The 18,460-nt window shown below is 44.3% G+C and overlaps 1 protein-coding gene across 10 annotated transcripts in view; it reads right to left on the bottom strand.

Moving 5' to 3' along the window:
- Positions 1-18,460, bottom strand: part of ZNF236 (zinc finger protein 236) — a 200,841-nt gene that overhangs the window by 99,122 nt on the left and 83,259 nt on the right. For all 10 annotated transcript variants that reach the window (XM_075062894.1, XM_075062898.1, XM_075062893.1 and 7 more), the window contains exons 17-18: positions 4,962-5,113; positions 3,476-3,579 (exon numbers count right to left, since the gene is read on the bottom strand). In XM_075062894.1, coding sequence (XP_074918995.1) covers positions 3,476-3,579; positions 4,962-5,113 — 256 coding nt within the window. The remainder of the gene's footprint in view (positions 1-3,475; positions 3,580-4,961; positions 5,114-18,460) is intronic.

Consider the following 18,460-nt stretch of genomic DNA (forward strand, 5'->3'; position numbering starts at 1 on the left):
ACATAAAATGGGTTTATTTCCAACCCGGTGAAACAAAACAGTTGAACTTCTCCCCCAAATTGTCTTTTCTTGTGAAATTATAGTTAATTTGCGTTTCTACAATATCTTCCAATTAGAGCTAGTAACAAAAACAAAACAAAACATAGAGTTCTTTAACATACAAAAGTTTGCAACCTCTTAAAAAAACAAGAACACACACTCCCTTGACTCTGAAAATGCTTGCCAATCACCACTCAATTTCAAACACCCATGTCTTCACTTTGAAGAAAGGTGATTGAGACGCAACCACCTTATTTAAAATAGGGTGTACTTGTACATCAGGAACATCCTGAGCACATAACATTCCTGGTTTTAGACCCTTTTTTTGGTGTTCATAGCACAGTGGACAGGGATATAATCCTATCATCCGCTCTACAAAAGGGGTCAACTTGCCATTTCTGCATACTGAATTGTCAGCATCTTCTGTATGGGTAATGGGTAATGTGACTGCCATCCAATGGTACCACAGGTTATGTATTTTGCACAGGTTGCAGTTCCTTCTCATCACCCATGGCTGGGAGAAAGTGTGTTTAGTGCCTACATCTTAACACACTTACCTTAACTGTTTTTACTATACTTCTTGCAATTAGTGCTAGATTAGAATGAGTTAGCTTATTGACCTGTAAGTATATCTTTTTGATAGGTTTCACATGCACCTTGAGTATCATCATGCTCCATATCAAGGGCATAAAGGACAAAGGAGCCCAATCACCACTCAGTTCCTGTACAGGTAAGTCACTTTTCTTTCTTCCATATTTTTAGACTCATATCTATACATACATACATACACACACACACACACACACACACACACACGCTCATTCTATCCTTGGTGACTGACAAAGCAGTAACCTAGTCTAAGAAGCTTACTGCTCAGTCTAATCAGAGAGATCGTAGTACAGCTTTGCCAAAATAAGGATCTGACCTTGACGCTTCAAAATGGAATATTTTTTTTTTTAAGTATGGATTGTCCCTCCCCCCACAAGTGGCTGCCTTACAGATATCTGTGATAGGAAAACTTCACAAAGAAGCTGCGGAAGCTGCCTGAGCCCTATTAGAATAAACCTGAATTGCAAAAATCTAAACTAGCCATATCATAAGAGGACCTAATACAACCAGGAGCTCATTCAGACAGCCTTTGGGCTGAAATTAGATGACTTTCATTTGCTCAGCAACTACTATAATCTATCTCAAGGAAACGCTGAACCGATTAGTTCTTTGTAAATGAAAGGCAATGCTCTCCCACTGGAGTATGCAACCTAGCTTCTCCTTTATTTGAGTGACGTTTAGGAAAAAATATAAATAGATGGATCATCTGATTCAAATCAAAGTCCATAACCACCTTTCATAGGAATTAGGGTGGGGACAAAAATAATTTCAGAATGAAATATTGTACAGGATGGGTCTACCATGAGGGCTTCTATTTCTCCAAATTCGTTTTCCTGATGTAACTGCAACCAAAAAAGGAGGCCCTCATAAACAGCAAGGAACAGGATGTCATGGGTTCATAAGCAGAGGACTTGCACATGATGCTCCACATGCGTCACTACAGCCCCAAGGGATGAATTCATCACCAGCATGGTTCTGATTGGAGGGTGGCACAAAAATAATTGCAAACATGACTGGAAGGATTCCACCACCCTAGGGACATCATTTTGTAGTATTAGGAATATCCAATGGATGTCTGCTCAGAATGTAAACCTATCTTAGCAAATCTTGCATGCAACAAAGGCCTAATTTTGGGATGGGAGAATAGGGGACTTAGATCTTTTTTTAATGGAAGTTTTCACAGGCAATCAACCTTTTTTTTTTTCCTCCTCCAAGGAGTGATGCTCCTTATTCTCAGAAAGCTTTTTGTCTGCGTAAACGTGTGGGACTCACTGCTGCGGCGCCTCCTGCTGGTTGTCTCAGGGAATTAGCTCATCCAGCCTCCGGAGAGCCCTCTGCAGGCTGGTATCCCGCTGCCGCTTGGCCCCCTTGTCCCTCCCAGGACACCAGTGCCCCTTTAAACGGGTGCTGCCCCCTGGCAGTACCCCCACAATCTGGGTCTCCCCCTCCCAGGGGAACCCCCATCCACTATCCCCACTTCGTCTCAGTCTTGGCTACTGCCCAGCCTCCATCTAGCCCCTGTTCACTGGGTCAGACTGCAGTATAAGCCATTCATCACAGGCAAAGGGGTTTGGACCTGCTGCCTCTGGCTACCTGAGGGCTGCCCCTGCAACCCAGTACCTAATAGGCCTTACCAGGCCTGCAGCCTGGGGCTTTCCTAGGCTGGAGCACCCTGGCTCCCTTGGCCTTTCCCCAGTCCTGCTCCACTCCAGATACCTGGTTAATCTCCCTGCAGCCAGGCCCTTCTCTCTCTGAACGCAGAGACAGACTGTTGAGCTCCTGGCTCCCAGCCTCTTATATAGTGGCAGCTGAGGCCTGATTGGGGCGTGGCCCAGCTGCAGCTGCTTCCCCAATCAGCCTAGTAGCTGCTTTCCCTGCCACAGCCCTCTCCCAGGGCTGTTTAAGCCCTTCAGGGCAGGAGCGAGTAACCACCCCGCTACAGTCTGTCTTACCAGAGACAGAAGCTGGATCCTTGAATGATGAACCTCTGGAAATGACAAATCTTGAGGTCACTGAAACACTCATAGAAAAAGGTGGAACTTATCCAAGGAGTAGGACTAAAATAGTAGGGCACTTCTGCAGTCAGTCTTATGGAGCTGTGGAACAAAAACATCTGCAAACATGCTTCCTTGGCTTCTAAAATCCTTTCCAAGAAGAATTTATGAATGATAAATTTGCTGGGGATATGGGAGTCCCTCAGACAAAACAGGACAATAACCTAACTTACCCACTCTAATTTAACACTAACATTTACAAGACATAGGAAAAACAGTGAAGGTAAACACAACAAGTCATGGACACTAGGCAGCTCCATCTCATAGTCATGGGCAGTGAAAGGGAACTGAATGCTGAAAGGGGTGCTCTGCCCTTTATGCCCTAAGATCAGGCACTCAGGGATCATACATGGTTCCCATGGATATTGCTGGCCAAAAGACTCAGATCTCAAGTGCAGAGAGCACTCGCACACCAGGAGTGGAATACGTATCTTTACACATATGTTTATGGACAAACACTCTAAAGAATGTATGTTCCCACAGACAGGTTACTGAAAGCTATTTGGAATCGTTCTCAGTGATGATTCTCCACCGTTTAAAGTTTAGTTCAGAATGTTGTATTACCTTTGTTCTCTGAGGTGAACCAAATGATCATCAAAAAGCCTTCACAACGTATTTTTTATATTGACTTTCTACAAAGTCATGGATCAATTTTTAGATGGCACTGCTTATTTCCAAAGCACTTAACAGTATTGGTCTTGACTACATTTAAATGGTAGTAATGTAAGAAAATAAGCAAATCAAGTAACACAGGCTAAAATGAAATAACAGACCTGTATGAACGTCTGCTTTGATCTTCATTCTCCTCAAGAAACTGGGAGCGTTGGGCATGCAGTTCAAGTTCTTCTTGTGACTGATCCTGTATGAGGCGAGTAGTCTAGAAATAAAATAGAGATCCAAGATAAATCTTAAATCCAGCAATACTAAAGCCAAGGCACAGAAGTCTGTATCACAGACTTGGGGCAAGTGTACATCTCAAGTATTCAACAGAAATGGTATAAGAGCATAAATTTATAAATACACAAACTCTCTAAGAATTTAGACAGTGGATCTAAACATTAACAATGGACCAGCACTCCTCTACTGTGAGGTAAGGAGGGTAGCAAAAGTGCAGGATAAACAGAGCCAGTAGACTACAAATTTGCCCTCTCACTGGGAGTTCCAACTATGTCAAATTTGCAATCAGGTCTTATTGTTTGGTCGTGTAACGGGCAAAATCAAAGAGCAGTCACTATACACAGCCCTTTCATAGGACTAATGACAGCATTGCCTCACAGTGAGGCTGGTACATCATGAAATTTGAAGGAAAAGGAAGCTCTAATGTAGATAGCTAGAAAATACTCACCTAACTCCTCTGGAGATACTAAAACCCATCTTTTGAGGTGAACTGGGGGGTTTTCGCCTTACTCTGCAGCATGAGTCACTTACAAGTTTAAACTACAGTAAAATGATGGATTTTCTGTAACTTGAAGTGTTTACATCATAATTTGAGGACTTCAGTAATTCAGCCAGAGTTTAAGGGTCTACTATAGGAGCAGGCGGGTGAAGTTCTGTGGCCTGCATTGTGCAGGAGATCAGAGTAGATGATCTTGATAGTATCTTCTGACCTCAGAATCTATGAATCTAACTTTGCAGTTTCTCAGGTCTTCTGATCCCTGCCCAACTTTCATCACAGGAGGATATGAAGTGGTTGTATATTATGCAGTTTTATAGCGCAGCTATCAGGAAAACAATCTCAAAGTAGTTACAGCATGCATTCAAGTAGGATACAGTAAGGTAATGCTAAGATTATATAATGACAAAGCATGTCATTTGCACCAAAAAATTAAAAAAAACCTGAGAAACATTTAAAAGTCTAACCCATAGGAGTTGTTCCATAAATTAGCATAATGAATTTCTGATCTGCCTATGTAAGGTTTTTTCAATGACTCATATCAAGTGTATCCATAACATACACGTATCTTGATTTTTAGATTTAAGAAAGGAAACTGCCAGAAAATATAAAATAAAGTGACACGTTTTTATATTTCTTAAACATGTAGACAGGGAAACTTATTATTTTGCCTTTTTTGGTTTTTTTCCAGTTTGTTTTGCTTTTGTTGCATCTTAAAGAAAAATGACTAAGCAAGAAAAGTCTTCTTGAATCTTCCCTCATTTTCTCGGTGCTTTTCATGACCATCCCCTGGAAGAGCTAATGTCTTCACAAGGTCAGCCTCACAGAATGAACAACAATATATTCTATCTTTCATAGATACTCACCACATTAATAGTCTCTGGGTTAGGAACTTGAAGCAGATTTGGTTGATGGTAACTTGTTGAAAGAGCCTGAGACTCAAGAGTGCTTGAATCCTGTAGCTGCTGTACAGCTGAAAAATGATTCTGTTGATTGTAGCTATCATTCACTGTAAAACCTGCCAGAGATTAAAGAAAATCAAAATCCAAGAATAATGGAAAATGTGTAAAATGGGACAAATAAATAGTGCACTACTTATTTAAACAGTAACTTCAAAAAAAGATTAAATAGTAATTTACAGCAGAAAATTTATAACATTACACTCTTCACTAGTAAGCATAAGCAAAATACATAAGCATTGTGGGCATCTAATAAATATTCACAATAATAAGGTTACTTACCATTAGCTGGAGTTCCATTAGACAATCTCCTCCATAGAACAACAGTTTGAAGTTTCTTCAAGATGCCTCTATTATCTCAGAGCCTTTGAAATTTTGAATTTCTTGTAGGTAAGCATGCATGTGTCAAACAGGTTGACCCAGCTCCCTTTATCCATGTTGATATCACGCTCCCTTACTTACACTGGAAGCCAATCACAAAGATGCAAAGCTCAGAGGGGAGTATGGCGGGTGAGTGGAGGAGATGACCCAATAGGAGAACTCCAGTTTCAGATAAAGTAACCCCATTTTCTCCTACTTTGGATCTCCTCCACATATTCCCACTCTTTAGTTTATAGTAAAGTAGTGCCTTTTAAAGGCAAGTTGCAAAGTAAAAATAAAATTGTGTTTATGTACATATATAAAGATGGCCTCAAAGATGGGTTTCCTCTGTGGTTTTTCTTTAGTAATATCAGATTATAACCTTCCTCTTTGCTGAAGGAACAAATGGGATAGTGCCATCACAAAAGGCTAATTGAAAGCCAGGGAAGTATAGCTCAGATTTCAGCCTGTTCTGTCATCAACATCAAACATAACCCTTTAACAACAAAATAACCAATAACAAAAACAAGAAAAAGACGACAGGATCTGATATTTCTAATATAAAGAACAAGTACAAATTTTTGGTGGAAAAGAATCAGGCCATAATTATGCATCATTAAGGAACAGCAAAGGGTACAATTTTATTTTTGCTGTGCCATTTGCCTTTAATGGACAACAGATGAAGATTATGAAAATAATGTAGAACCGTACAAGCATATCAAATGACCACAACAGCATCAGAGCCTAAACAGCAATGCTTACAAAATGTTTGCAGATTACTAAGTATCATTCATTGGGATGTGTCAGGTGAAAGCAGAATTTTCCTTCCAGTCCCTCGTACGGTAGTTCTCACAACAGAGAAATACAGTTATCAGTATAGTAAAGTCACAAATTGTACATAAAACCTGCAACTGGCTCTAGTTCATTTATAACTAAAGCACTCAGTGTAACTGTGCAGCTTATATAACTATTTCTTTCCTAGATCAATCAAGGTTGGAAGAAAATATGATTCAATAAAGTGAAATTCAGATGAATCACCAAGAAGAAAAGGACGTAACTTCTGAACCACAACTCCCTCTTTTTTCTAATGGTCAGCTTGCTTAACCGAGGGTGTAGATCATTTATTCACCTGGCTGAGGTAACTTCCAGACTCAAAAGGTACCCTGAAGAACAAAAAAGGTACTCTGAAGAACAGTATCACAGGAGTTTAAAGTAATAATAGAGAAGATTGTTTGGGATCAAATTTATATCTGATAGCAAAGAAAATGTTTCAGCAAGAACATATTCAGGCCACCTTTGAAAAGAACAAGAAATTGAAAAGCAAAAATTATGACCTTTAGGAGAACTTGCACAATGTCTCCCCCCATCCAAAACCCCCCTAAACAGTTGTTAAATATACCAGAAGAGACCACTTACAAATCCAATCAAGCCAAGATGAGGTAACACAGTATCTTTTTCCCTAGACAAGGGTGCTAAAATGTCACTATGACTGAACATCATCCATTTCACTTCATGGTTTTACAGTAAAGGGATTATGGACATCCTGAACAATTTCCAAGAAGTCCTGAAAAAATCTCAACATTTCAAACAAAGTGCTCAGAAGGAAGATCTGTACAATAAAAGTTGTTGTTTGGTCACATTGAAGTATTAGGCCTTGCTTGTGAAAGAAGTTCTGGACTGAATATAAACTGTTCTGAAGATGCTGAAGGTATCTACTACTACTGTACTTCTACAGTGCATCTACTGTATAGATAGGGACCATAAGGGATGAAGCAACTATGTGTCTTACCAACCACGTCTACACATGAAGTCTGTGACAGAGCAAGATATAGAATACAGATCTCCCTGACTCTCAGTTCTCTGCTATAATCAAAAGACCATACTTCTCTCCTCAAGAAACTTACATATCTTCTTCCTTCACTTGACATGGAATAGGGGACATTTGGAATTGAGCAGAGTCACAGAGACCTATTACTGGAGAATCCCTGTTTGCAGTGTGGTGTACAGTGATGGTCTCAGGATATCAGAGAGACAAGGAGTGTGAGGTAATTTCTTTTATTTGGCCAACTTCAGTTGGTGAAAGAAAAGCTTTTATAATAATAATAAAAGTAAATGGAGATATCCTATCTCCTAGAACTGGAAGGGACCTTGAAAGGTCATCAAGTCCAGCCCCCTGCCTTCACTAGCACGACCAAGTACTGATTTTGCCCCAGATCCCTAAGTGGTCTCCTCAAGGACTGAACTCACAATCCTGGGTTTAGCAGGCCAATGTTCAAACCACTGAGCTCTCTCTCCCCATGTTCTGAGCTTACACAGAGCTCTTCAGTCCCTCTCAGTCGTGGATGAGATGCTATACCCCTTGCAGCATGACGATCAACTTGTGAAGCTTGCTTTCTTGGCTTGAGGACATTGTCCAAGAAATTTTCTTTCACTTCCACATGAAGTTATTAGAGAAACACTCTGGAAATCAGCTCATTATAAGAAAAAAATATCTTGCATTAAGGAGCACAGACAAACTATAGTATCTCATGGGAAATATGGCATTTGAATTTTCAGTCAGGATCTGGAGTCTTCACTTCCAAAACTGACATCCTTTAAATGGTCACAATTTTCTGGCAAAGGACTGCCTCTGAACCCCCAAAGATGTCTTCAAATGAAGAGGAATGGAGCATTCGCATGTAGAAGCTATCAACAAAAACTCAGTGCTTCATCGTTCTTGATGTTGTCAAAACCAGCTCAAGTGAATAATGGATTATGGTGCTGGCCTATACTGCCCTCAGGGGAGGAAATCAAAACTCTTTAAAAAGTAAATAGTAAAAGGAAGGAAGTCTATCTGAACAAAACAGGCATCCTGTAAAAGGCTGTGATCTCTACAAGAAAAATGTAATGTATGATCCTGATAGGCCTCTATAGACCTGCATAGGTCTATGTCTGTTCTCTGACAAATACGGAGGGTGGTTGATTGTTTATTTGAAGTAATAATTATAAAAATGTCAGAACACTCCAACATTCTTAATAAAACAAATTAAACATTTAACCAATATATTTTACAAGAATTACAGCCTATAAATACCAAGGAAAAGAAAAGAATGTCTGGGGCTCAAATGTCCTACCTAATTGTCAGGAAAAAGTAACTGAGGAGCATGAAGCACAGATGCAGACATAGGGAGAGGGTCGACCAATTTAACGCATGCATCCGCGCATATGCTTACCTACCTCAAATTCAAAAAAACTGAAGGGCTCCAGGATCTTCAAGGAAACTTCAAAGAGTTGGGAATCTGTGGATGAGATTCCAAGTAGAATAGGAGAAATCTTATACAAATGAGATTTTTATTATGTTTTATAAAACATGTTGAGCAGCATAAATTTCTTTGGTAAAAATGAATATTACTAGGACTCCAAAAAGACAATTTTTTTGGAAAAAGCATTTACCAATCTATATTTCTAAAATGACAAGGAACACACAGAAACTGAAGCATAAATTACATAATACTTTGAGATGAAAACTATGTAATTTCTCAATTTGAAATGAACGACCAAATAGGAAAATTAACAACTGGAGAAAAATCAGTAATTCTGCCTTTTTTTTCCATTTGGAAAGACCTCAGATGGGATGGCCAATCACAAAATTCCAATGGACTTTAATGGATCCAGATTGGGCCTGTTTAATAAATTTAGAGACATTAATATCTTCTCTCAACTCTTATTTAAAACGCATTGTAACAAAGTATCAAAATCAGCAAAACAAAATAAAATATCCTAAATTGTATAACACATTAAAGTAATAAGAGGCGGTTATATTTTTTTTTTATAAAGGGAGCTTTTTAACTAGACAAGGAATCAAATTAAAAACTGAGGAAATGAAAAACAATAGTAATTCAAATCATTTACGTGTAATATGGGAGCATCAATAGATATTATGTAATTAAGGTTGAAACTAAGTGCCCATAAGTCCAAATTTTAAACCACTCCTCAGTCACAATCAGAACTGATCATCTTCAAGTTTTGCATACCACATTCTACATTCCACAGGTATTTTTCTGGAAAGATTTGTAAGTATCAGAAAAAATTTTCACATGACCCATTAATGACTACAGGTCTTACGGTTGCATGACCTCCATATTTACACTACAGATTTAATTTGGGAGCAGGGGGCAGCTGCCCGGGCTTCTCACCTACCCGCCAGGAACAGCACCCTGAATGGGGAACTGGGCAGGCACAGTTGGCTGGGAGCAGGGGGCAGCCAGGCTTTAGCTGTCCAGCTTTCTTGCTCCAGCAAGAGCCCTGAAATTGACAAGCTAGCCAACAGCCAATGTAAGTAAGGTAGTGTCTATACAGACACTGTCACCCTAACTATACCGATGTAAGACCTATTCCTCTTCTGGAGGTGGAGTTATTATGTCGGTGTAGTAGGGCACTGTTAGGATATAGATATTCAGGCTTGTCTGCAAAGGCCTATATTTTAAAATATTTAGGTGTATTCTTATTACTTAGCTAGTTATAAAGGTATAAAAGAAAGAATCAAAATCACTGTCTGCCGGTGTATGGGCCTTCTCTTAATGTGACAGCCTAAGAACAAGGCCTCAGACTAAGGCCTTCAGCTAAGCAGCTGAGATCAGACATAAACTAAAGTGTATGGTCACATCCTTACATTCCAAACTAGTCACATTAAAATAAGATGCTATTGGGTTGTTAGGAATACAATCCTGCCCTAATAGTCTTATCACCTCCAAAAAAAGGAAAGAGCCTAAAAAATGTAGAAGGAAACAGTTTAACAGCATCCTGTCTGGCAAGAACTCACTTATCAATAGCTGGAATGTAGAAAATCCTCATTTCTGTATTGTTCTATCACTCCAGTCTCTACTTCCCTATTGTTTGTCTGTATAATCTCTGTCTGGCTCTGTAATTGTTGGGTGTAAACCAATTAAGGTGGTAGAATACAATTGGTTAATCATATTACAGTATGTTAAAACTGGTTAGTTAAATTTCAGTAATTGTTTTTGTCTGCTGTATAATTAATTTTGTTGGGTGTAAACCAATTAAGGTGGTGGAATATAACTGGTTAAATAATCATATTTCAATATGTTAAAATTGGTTAGTTAAATTTCAGTAAAATAATTAGTTACAGTATAGCTAAGCACAGCTCAAGTTTTACTATATAGTCTGCAGTTAATCAAAAAGTAGGGGGGAAAACTGGAACAGGGAATGGGGGTGAAGGAATTGGAATCATGTTTTGCTACGGGGGAGGAATGGGAAGGCTCTGTGGTGTCAGAGCTGGAAACGGGGACACTAAGGAAGAAAACTGGAATCATGCTTGCTGGAAGTTCACCCCAATAAACACTGAATTGTTTGCACTTTCGGACTTCGGGTATTGTTGCTCTCTGTTCATGCAAGAAGGACCAGGGAAATGAGAGGGTGAAGAAATAAGCCCCCTAACAGGCAATTACATCAGCACGACAAGGCAGTAGTCTGTACTTAGGTTAACGTAAGCTGCCTTACGTCAACCTAAATGAGTAGTGCAGACCAGGCCTGAGTCAGAAATAGGGGTAGGAAACCAGATGGAGGATGTCAGGGCAGAAGTCTAAGATGAGATATAGTGGAGGGTAATAGAAGACTGGGGACATGGAGCAATGGCATTAAGTAGTGCTCCCCAGTCTCTGACTGAAAGACACTGGAGAATATGGGATGATGACAAAGAAGAGGGGCAGGACAGGCAGAGCATCCATCCATGAGAGGTTGAAATGAACCTAGAGGTACAAAGGAGATAAGGCATGGAATGGTACTAGGACAGAGAGGACAAAAGGACACATAGGTGCATACAAGGGACTAAAGTGAGGTGTTGAAAGGGTGTGGAATGTTTCAGACGTAAGAAGAGAGATGCATGCAAGGAGACAGGGAAGTACAGAGGTCTTGGGTGGGACATAAGAGGTATTGGAGGAGCCCCCAGGAGATATATCTGAGTTGAGAGGGGCAAGAACAGAGGGAACAAAGAACCAAAAGGGAAGGAGTTTATCAACCTCAGAAATTTCTAAAACCTTTGAACGTTAAAAGTTTAATCTCCAGTAAAAAGTTCTTGAAGTTTTCTATGTGGATAAGAGCCTTCCTGTAACCATTTGCATCATCCATTACCCACCCCTTATCCCATCCAGGTATACATTTCCCCACCACACACATCTCTCTTCTGGACTTGCTGAAATTTGCAAAAAGATGAGCCCCATTTCGGTGGGCCTTGTAAAAGAACAGAACTTCCCTTCTGCAGACTTTATATGATAGCCATATTAAAAAATTTTGGTGCTCATTGGAAGACATGAACATTCCTGAACAAAAAATTATTTAAAAGGAACTGAAGTTGAAAGTAAGTTCCAGTGGAGTCTAGAGAAAAGACAGTTACCTACCTTTTCATAACTGTTGTTCTTTGAGATATGTTGTTCACGTCCATTACAGATTAGGTGAGTGCGCGCCGCGTGCACAGATGTCGGAAACTTTTTCCCTTAGTGGCTCCTGTCGGATCAGCAGGGGAGCCCCCTAGAGTGGCGCCTCCATGACAGTGCGTATATACCCCTGCCGACCCGACCCCGTCTCAGTTCCTTCTTTCCAGTGACTCCGACAGAGGAGAAGGAAGGTGGGAAGTGTAATAGACGTGATCAACACATCTCGAAGAACAACAGTTACAAAAGGTAAGTAAGCATCTTTTCTTCTTCGAGTGCTTGTTCACGTCCGTTCCACATTAGGTGACTCACAAGCTTACCATAGGAGGAAGGTAGGCGTCATGGAACAATTGATTGGAGAACAACTCTGCCGATTGCCTTGTCATCTCTGTCCTGCTCATTGACCACGTAGCGGACTGTGAATGTGTGCAACGAGGACCACGTGGCTGCTTTACAGATCCCCTGGATTGGGACCTGCACCAGGAAAGCTGCTGAAGCCGCTTGCGCCATGGTCGAGTGGGCTGTGATTGTCGGGGCTGGAACCTTGGCAAGTTCGTAGCACATGCAAATATAGCCCGCAATCCATGATATACGCTGCGCCAAGACCAGAAGACCTTTCATTCTGTCGGCTATGGCAACAAACAACTGTGTCGACTTGCGGAAAGGCCTAGTCTGCTCCAAATAGAACTCCAGGGTCCTTCGGACATCCAGAGTGTTCAGGCTACTGTGACTCGGGTCTGTGTGTGGCTTAGGAAAGAATACTGGCAAACAAATGTCCTGGCCCGTATGAAATTGGGAGATACCTTAGGGAGGAATTTAGGGTGTGGCCTTAGTTGCACGTTGTCCTTATAAAAGACTCTATAAGGCGGCTTCAAGGTGAGGGCCCTCAACTCAGACACTCTCCTTGCGGACGTAATGGCCCCCAAGAACCCCACCTTCCAGGAGAGGTGGAAGAGAGCAAGAGGTGAGGAGCTCAAATGGAGGGCCCAGGAGCTTGGAGAGTACCAGATTTAGGTTCCAGGGTGTGACCGGCAGGTGCGAGTAAAGGAATATCCTCTCCAGTCCCTTGAGGAACCACATCGCCATGGGGTTAGAAAACACTGAACACCCGGATTCCCCCAGGTGGGACACTGAAATGGCCACCAGATGCACCCTGATCAAAAAAGGGGTGAGACCTTGATGCTTGAGGTGCAGGAGGTATTCTAGGATGACTGGAATGGTGGCCTGGAGTGGCTGTACCTACTTAGACTCACACCAGCAGGAGAATCTTTTCCACCTAGCTAGGTAGGTCCCCCTAGTGAAGGGTTTCCTACTGCCAAGGAGAATTTGCCTTATCGGAAGAAAACACTGGCTCTCCATAACATTTAGCCAGAGTTTCCACACCATGAGATGCAGAGACTGCAGATCCGGGTTGAGCAGGCGCACACAGTCCTGCATGATGATATCCCGGTGCAGGGCAGGGCAATCGGGGCAGCCACTGACAGCTCTAGCAGGGTCATAAACCAGTGTTGATGAGGCCAAGTGGGGGCGATCAAAATTATCGTTGCCTTGTCCCTGTGAACTTTGAGGACTCTGTGGATGAGTGGGAGCAGAGGAAAGGCGTTCTTCAGACTCCTGCCCCAAGTGATTGTGAACGCATCTGTGACGGAGTCCGGGCTGTGGTTATGCAACGAACAAAACTGTGGACATTGGCTGTTGCCCTTGGTGGCAAAGAGATACATTTGGGGAAAACCCCACTTTTGGAAGACCGCTTGCAAGATATCCAACCTCATCGACCACTTGTGCGTGCAGTACAACCTGCTGAGGCGGTCTACCAGCCCATTCCGTGCTCCCAGGAGGTACAACACTTCAAGATGGACGGAGCGGGCTATCCAGAAGTCCCACAGGAGAAGAGCCTCACGGCAGAGGGAAGAGCAGCAGGCTTCACCCTACTTGTTTATATAAAACATGGCGGTGGCGTTGTCTGTCAGAACTGTCATGCTGTGACCTTCCAAAGTAGCATGAAAGGTTTGGCAGGCTAGACAAACCACGCGGAGCTCCTTCACATTGATGTGGAGCAACATTTCATCCCTGGATCACAAGCTCTGTGGCCTTAGGTCCCTTAAGTGAGCCCTCAACCGAGGTCTGACACATCTGTCACTAGTGTCAGAGCAGACTGCAGCACAGTGAAAGGGATACCCTTGCATACCTACTGGCCGATTCACCCACCAGTGCAGGGAGTCCAATGCCTGGGCAGGAACCATTACAACAAGGTCTAGGGGATCTCTGCCCAGGCGATAGGATCGGGCGAGCCAGGCTTGTAAACTCCTGAGCCTCAGCCAAGTGTACTTGACCACCTAAGTGCACACCGCCATGTGCCCTAGGAGCTGCAGACAGTATCTGACTGTAGTAGTCGGAAACCTTAGTATTGAGTCTACCATGCGCTGGATGGCGAGGAATCTGGGTTTCGGGAGGCTCGCTCACGCCTGCCCCGAGTCCAGCACTGCCCCAATGAACTCCAGCCTTTGAGTTGTTATCAGGGAAGACTTGGGCACGTACGAGGAGACCCAGTCTAAGGAATGCGTCCAGGGCCACCGTTACATGGGAACAGACTTCCTCTTTCGACTGACCCACGAGGAGCCAATCGTCGAGGTACAGGTATGGGAGGACCATAAACTGATAATGGTGCTGGTTTATGGCAAACCACCGGTGAGCCAGGTGAATGGTGATATGAAAGTATGTGTCTTTATTGTTCAGGGCAGCATACCAATCCCCTGGATCCAGGGATGGGATAATAATGCCCAGGGAGACGATACAGAAGCGGACCTTGACTAAGAATTTGTTGAGCCCGCAAAGGTCTAAAATGGGCCAAAGCCCCCACCCCTTTGCCTTGGGGATGAGAAAATAAACGGGAGTAAAACCCTTTCCCCCTTAGTTCCTGAGGGACTTCCTCCACCGCACCTGCCTTGAAGAGCGACTGAACCTCCTGCATAAGGAGTTGCTCGTGAGAGGGGTCCCTGAAGAGGGACAGGGAAGAAGGGTGAGTAGGAGGGAAGGAGAACTGCAGCATGTATCCCACTTGTACCGTGCATAAGACCCAACAATCTGATGTTATATGGGACCATGCATGGGAAAAGTGGGACAACTGGTTCAAGAAACATGGGGAAGGATCCAGGAGCTAGGTTGGTACACTGTCCTCGAGTGCACCTTCAAAATCTCTGCTTATTGCCAGGCTGGGGTTTGCCCTGGCCCTGGCCAGGCGTGTTGTTCCGCCTGCGCCTATTGTCCCTGCTCCTACCTAGGACGAGACTGGTAACCACCTCAGCAGTGGCAGTGAGGCTTGAACAGCTTCCTCTGAGTCGCCAGGGTGTGCATTCCCAACAACTTGAGGGTGGCCTGGGAGTCTTTGAGGCTATGCAGCTTGGCATCAGTCTGATCCAAAAAGAAGCCAGATCCTTCAAAGGGGAGATCCTGATGGGTATTCTGGATCTCTGGGAGCGAGGCCCAAAGCCTGAAGCCACGCCGAGCGCCGCATCACCACACCCGAGGCGATCATTCTGGCTGCTGCGTCTGCCAAGTCCAGAGAGGCCTGTAAAGAGGTCTTGGCTACTGCCTTTCCCTCTTCTACGAGGCCCGTAAACTCAGGCTGAGAGCCCTGGGGCAAGCGGTCCTTAAATTTTGAAACTGCCACCCAGGAGTTGAAATTGTGCCTGTTCAGGATCGCCTGCTGGTTTGCAATCCGTAACTGGAGGCCCCCAGAGGAGCAGACCTTCCTTCTGAAGAGGTCCAAATGTTTAGCCTCCTTGGCCTTGAGAGCCAGGGCTTGCTGACCATGACGCTCCCATTCATTAACGGCTGAGACGACCAGAGAACAGGGGGCCAGATGACAAAAGAGGAACTCGCAGTCCTTGGAAGGGGTGAAGTACTTCCTCTCTACCCCCTTGGGCCGCTGGTGCGCTGAAGGTCGGGGTTTGCCAGACAATCTTGTAGTTGGTCTGGATTGTCTTTATGAGCGAGAGCGCAATTCTGGAGGGACCCTCAGGGCTTAAGATGTCCACCATAGGATCCTCCTGCTCAACCGCCTCCTCCGCCTGTAGGCCCAAGTTCTGGGCAACCCTGCAGAGCAGCTCCTGGTGCGCCCTGTGGTTGATCAGAGGTGGCCACGACACTGCAGTGCCCGCCACAGCCTCGTCTAGGGATGAGGAGCTGCTGTGCCTCTTCCAACCTGCCAGGTTGATTGTCCCCAGGATGGCACCGGGCTCGGTGTCGCTTCTGCTCACCAGTGCTCCAGAGAAGTGTCCGATGATCTGGACACCGTGGCCTCCTTAGCTGTCGAGGAGTGCCTGCGCAGGGACCGGGACCAATGTACCGAACACACAGACCTCGAAGCTCTTGAGGAGATCTCTTGCTGTTGATGATAGGCCCACAGGATCCAAAAGGGCCATTGTCCTGGTGGGCCCCACAGGGTTTGCCACACTGCCTGGGGCTCCCTGCCCATTGGCGCCCTGCAGATGTAGCTGAAGCTGCCTGAGTCGACCTCAGACTCCAACCTCAATGGCCAAGGCGGTGCAGTGGCTCAGTGTCGTCGGGAGGCTGGAGAACAGCTCCTCACTGACCAGGATCGGTACCGATGCTCTTGGGACCAGGATTGGTGCCTTCTGCCTGGGGCCAATGATCTCAGCCTTATGTCCCTTCAGTGCCGGCCTAGCGACGGCGCCGGGGAGCGGTGCGCCGACGGGGCAGGTGCCGCATGATGGCTCAGCTCTAGTGTCACCAAGTCCCGCTGGCTCAAGGGTATCTGGGAGTCCACGGAGGCTGAGCTTGACCAAGAGCGGTGCTGGGAGCAGTGCCAGGGCGATGACCTCGAGCGGCACACCATTACCGGCTTCCCTCTGGATGGCACCTTGGTGATGGTACCAGAGGCTTCTCCTTGCCTGAGAGGGGGCTTGCCGCCGACAGCTCAATGAGGTTCTTTGCCGCCTCAAAGGTGTCTGGTGTGGAGGGCTGTTCTAGAATCTCCTCCATCCCTTCATTGGCACTCAAACCACTTAGCCCGGAGCTCGACAGACCTGTGCCACCAGAGCTGGTGTATGTCCTGGGGCCGCCCCTCTGAGTGCCCAGCCCCTTGGAAGGTGCCGCCTTCTTATGCAGGGAGCGCCCCCTGTCGCCTTTTGGCTGCCCCTTCAACCATGCTGGAGAGGTCAAGCGGTGTTGGGGCCTGTCCTGCTTCCTCAGTGCCACAGGCTTACGATGCCCCACCAGCACCGGATCACGGACTGACGCCAGGGCAAAACACACCGAGGACGCTGAAGCCGGACACTCCAAGGCCGAAGGTTGCAGCGCGGCCTCCACGAGCAACTACTTGAGATGAAAGTCCCTTTCTTTCTTAGTCCCGGGCTTGAACGCCTTATAGATCTTGCAGCGCTCAGTCTGGTGCAATTCCTCCGAACAACGGAGACAGGAGTCATGGTGGTCACTAGTCGGCATAGGTTTGCGGCACAAGCCTTAAATCCCTGGGCCTGCGGCATGCCTCGCAGCCCGGGGCTGGTGCTGGAAGCAACTTTCAACTCTAACAAAGGAGACTTAAGTATCTAACAATTAAGAAGTGCTAACTACTAATAACTGCTACAACTGTGCTAAGGGATCACTCGCAAGCGAGAGAAAGAGTTGTTCCAATGCCACCACAGAGGGTAATAAGGAACTGGGGAGGACGGGTCGGCACGGCAGGGGTATATATGCACCAGCATGGAGGTGCCACTCTAGGGGGCTCCCCTGCCGACCCGATGGGAACCGCTAAGGGGAAAGTTCCCAATGTCCGTGCCACGCGGCGCATGCACACCTAATGTGAAATGGACGTGAACAAGTAGTCTAAGAAGAACATGCAAAATTATTATGCTTCCTTTAAAAATTTATTTTACAGCTTCAAAACGCTTCAGTGTTAAGGCATCTTAAATGATTAGTTCAGGGATCCAGCCAGTTCTTAATGTTATTACCCTTCCCTCACTCACTCTAATACTACCAGATTTACACCACTTGCCCAGCCTTGATAACCCACTCCCCTCCAACATTTGCAAAAATACATGTAAACATCAAAATAATAAATTAATAGGAGATTTTTGACTTTTGCATATATTTTTGCAAATTTTAAAGGGTACTGCTATGGCAGTATGTAAATTTGATAAACTAATGCTGTGCATTTTTAATACCTGGTGCTTTTTCATCAATAATCTCAAAGTGCTTTACAAACATTAAGTAAGCCTCAATGCCTTTGTGAGGTAGGAAAACATTACTGTTTTCCATTAATATGTTGTTTAGTTGAAACAGAAGATGCTATGAAGACAGCTCATGGTCACTCAAACTAGGAACAGAATACAAAATGCCTGACTATAAATCTCATGCTGTAACCACTAGATAGAGATTGTTTTAAAGTAAACCTAGACAAGTTTAAATAGCCTAAAACTCAGTTTTTTCAGATTACAAGGTCTATTTTCAAAATAGTTAAGATCAGGTTTTCAGTAGGTCTTCTTTTGTGCATGCATGAATGGGACAGCTAAACACATGGTTACCCATATTCTGTGTCCACAGAATTGAAGCTTTTAATAATTCTAACACTTTAGGGCCAAATTTACTAAGAGCTGT

The sequence above is a fragment of the Chelonoidis abingdonii genome, chromosome 2, assembly GCF_003597395.2.
Source record: "Chelonoidis abingdonii isolate Lonesome George chromosome 2, CheloAbing_2.0, whole genome shotgun sequence".
NCBI lineage: Eukaryota > Metazoa > Chordata > Testudines > Testudinidae > Chelonoidis > Chelonoidis abingdonii.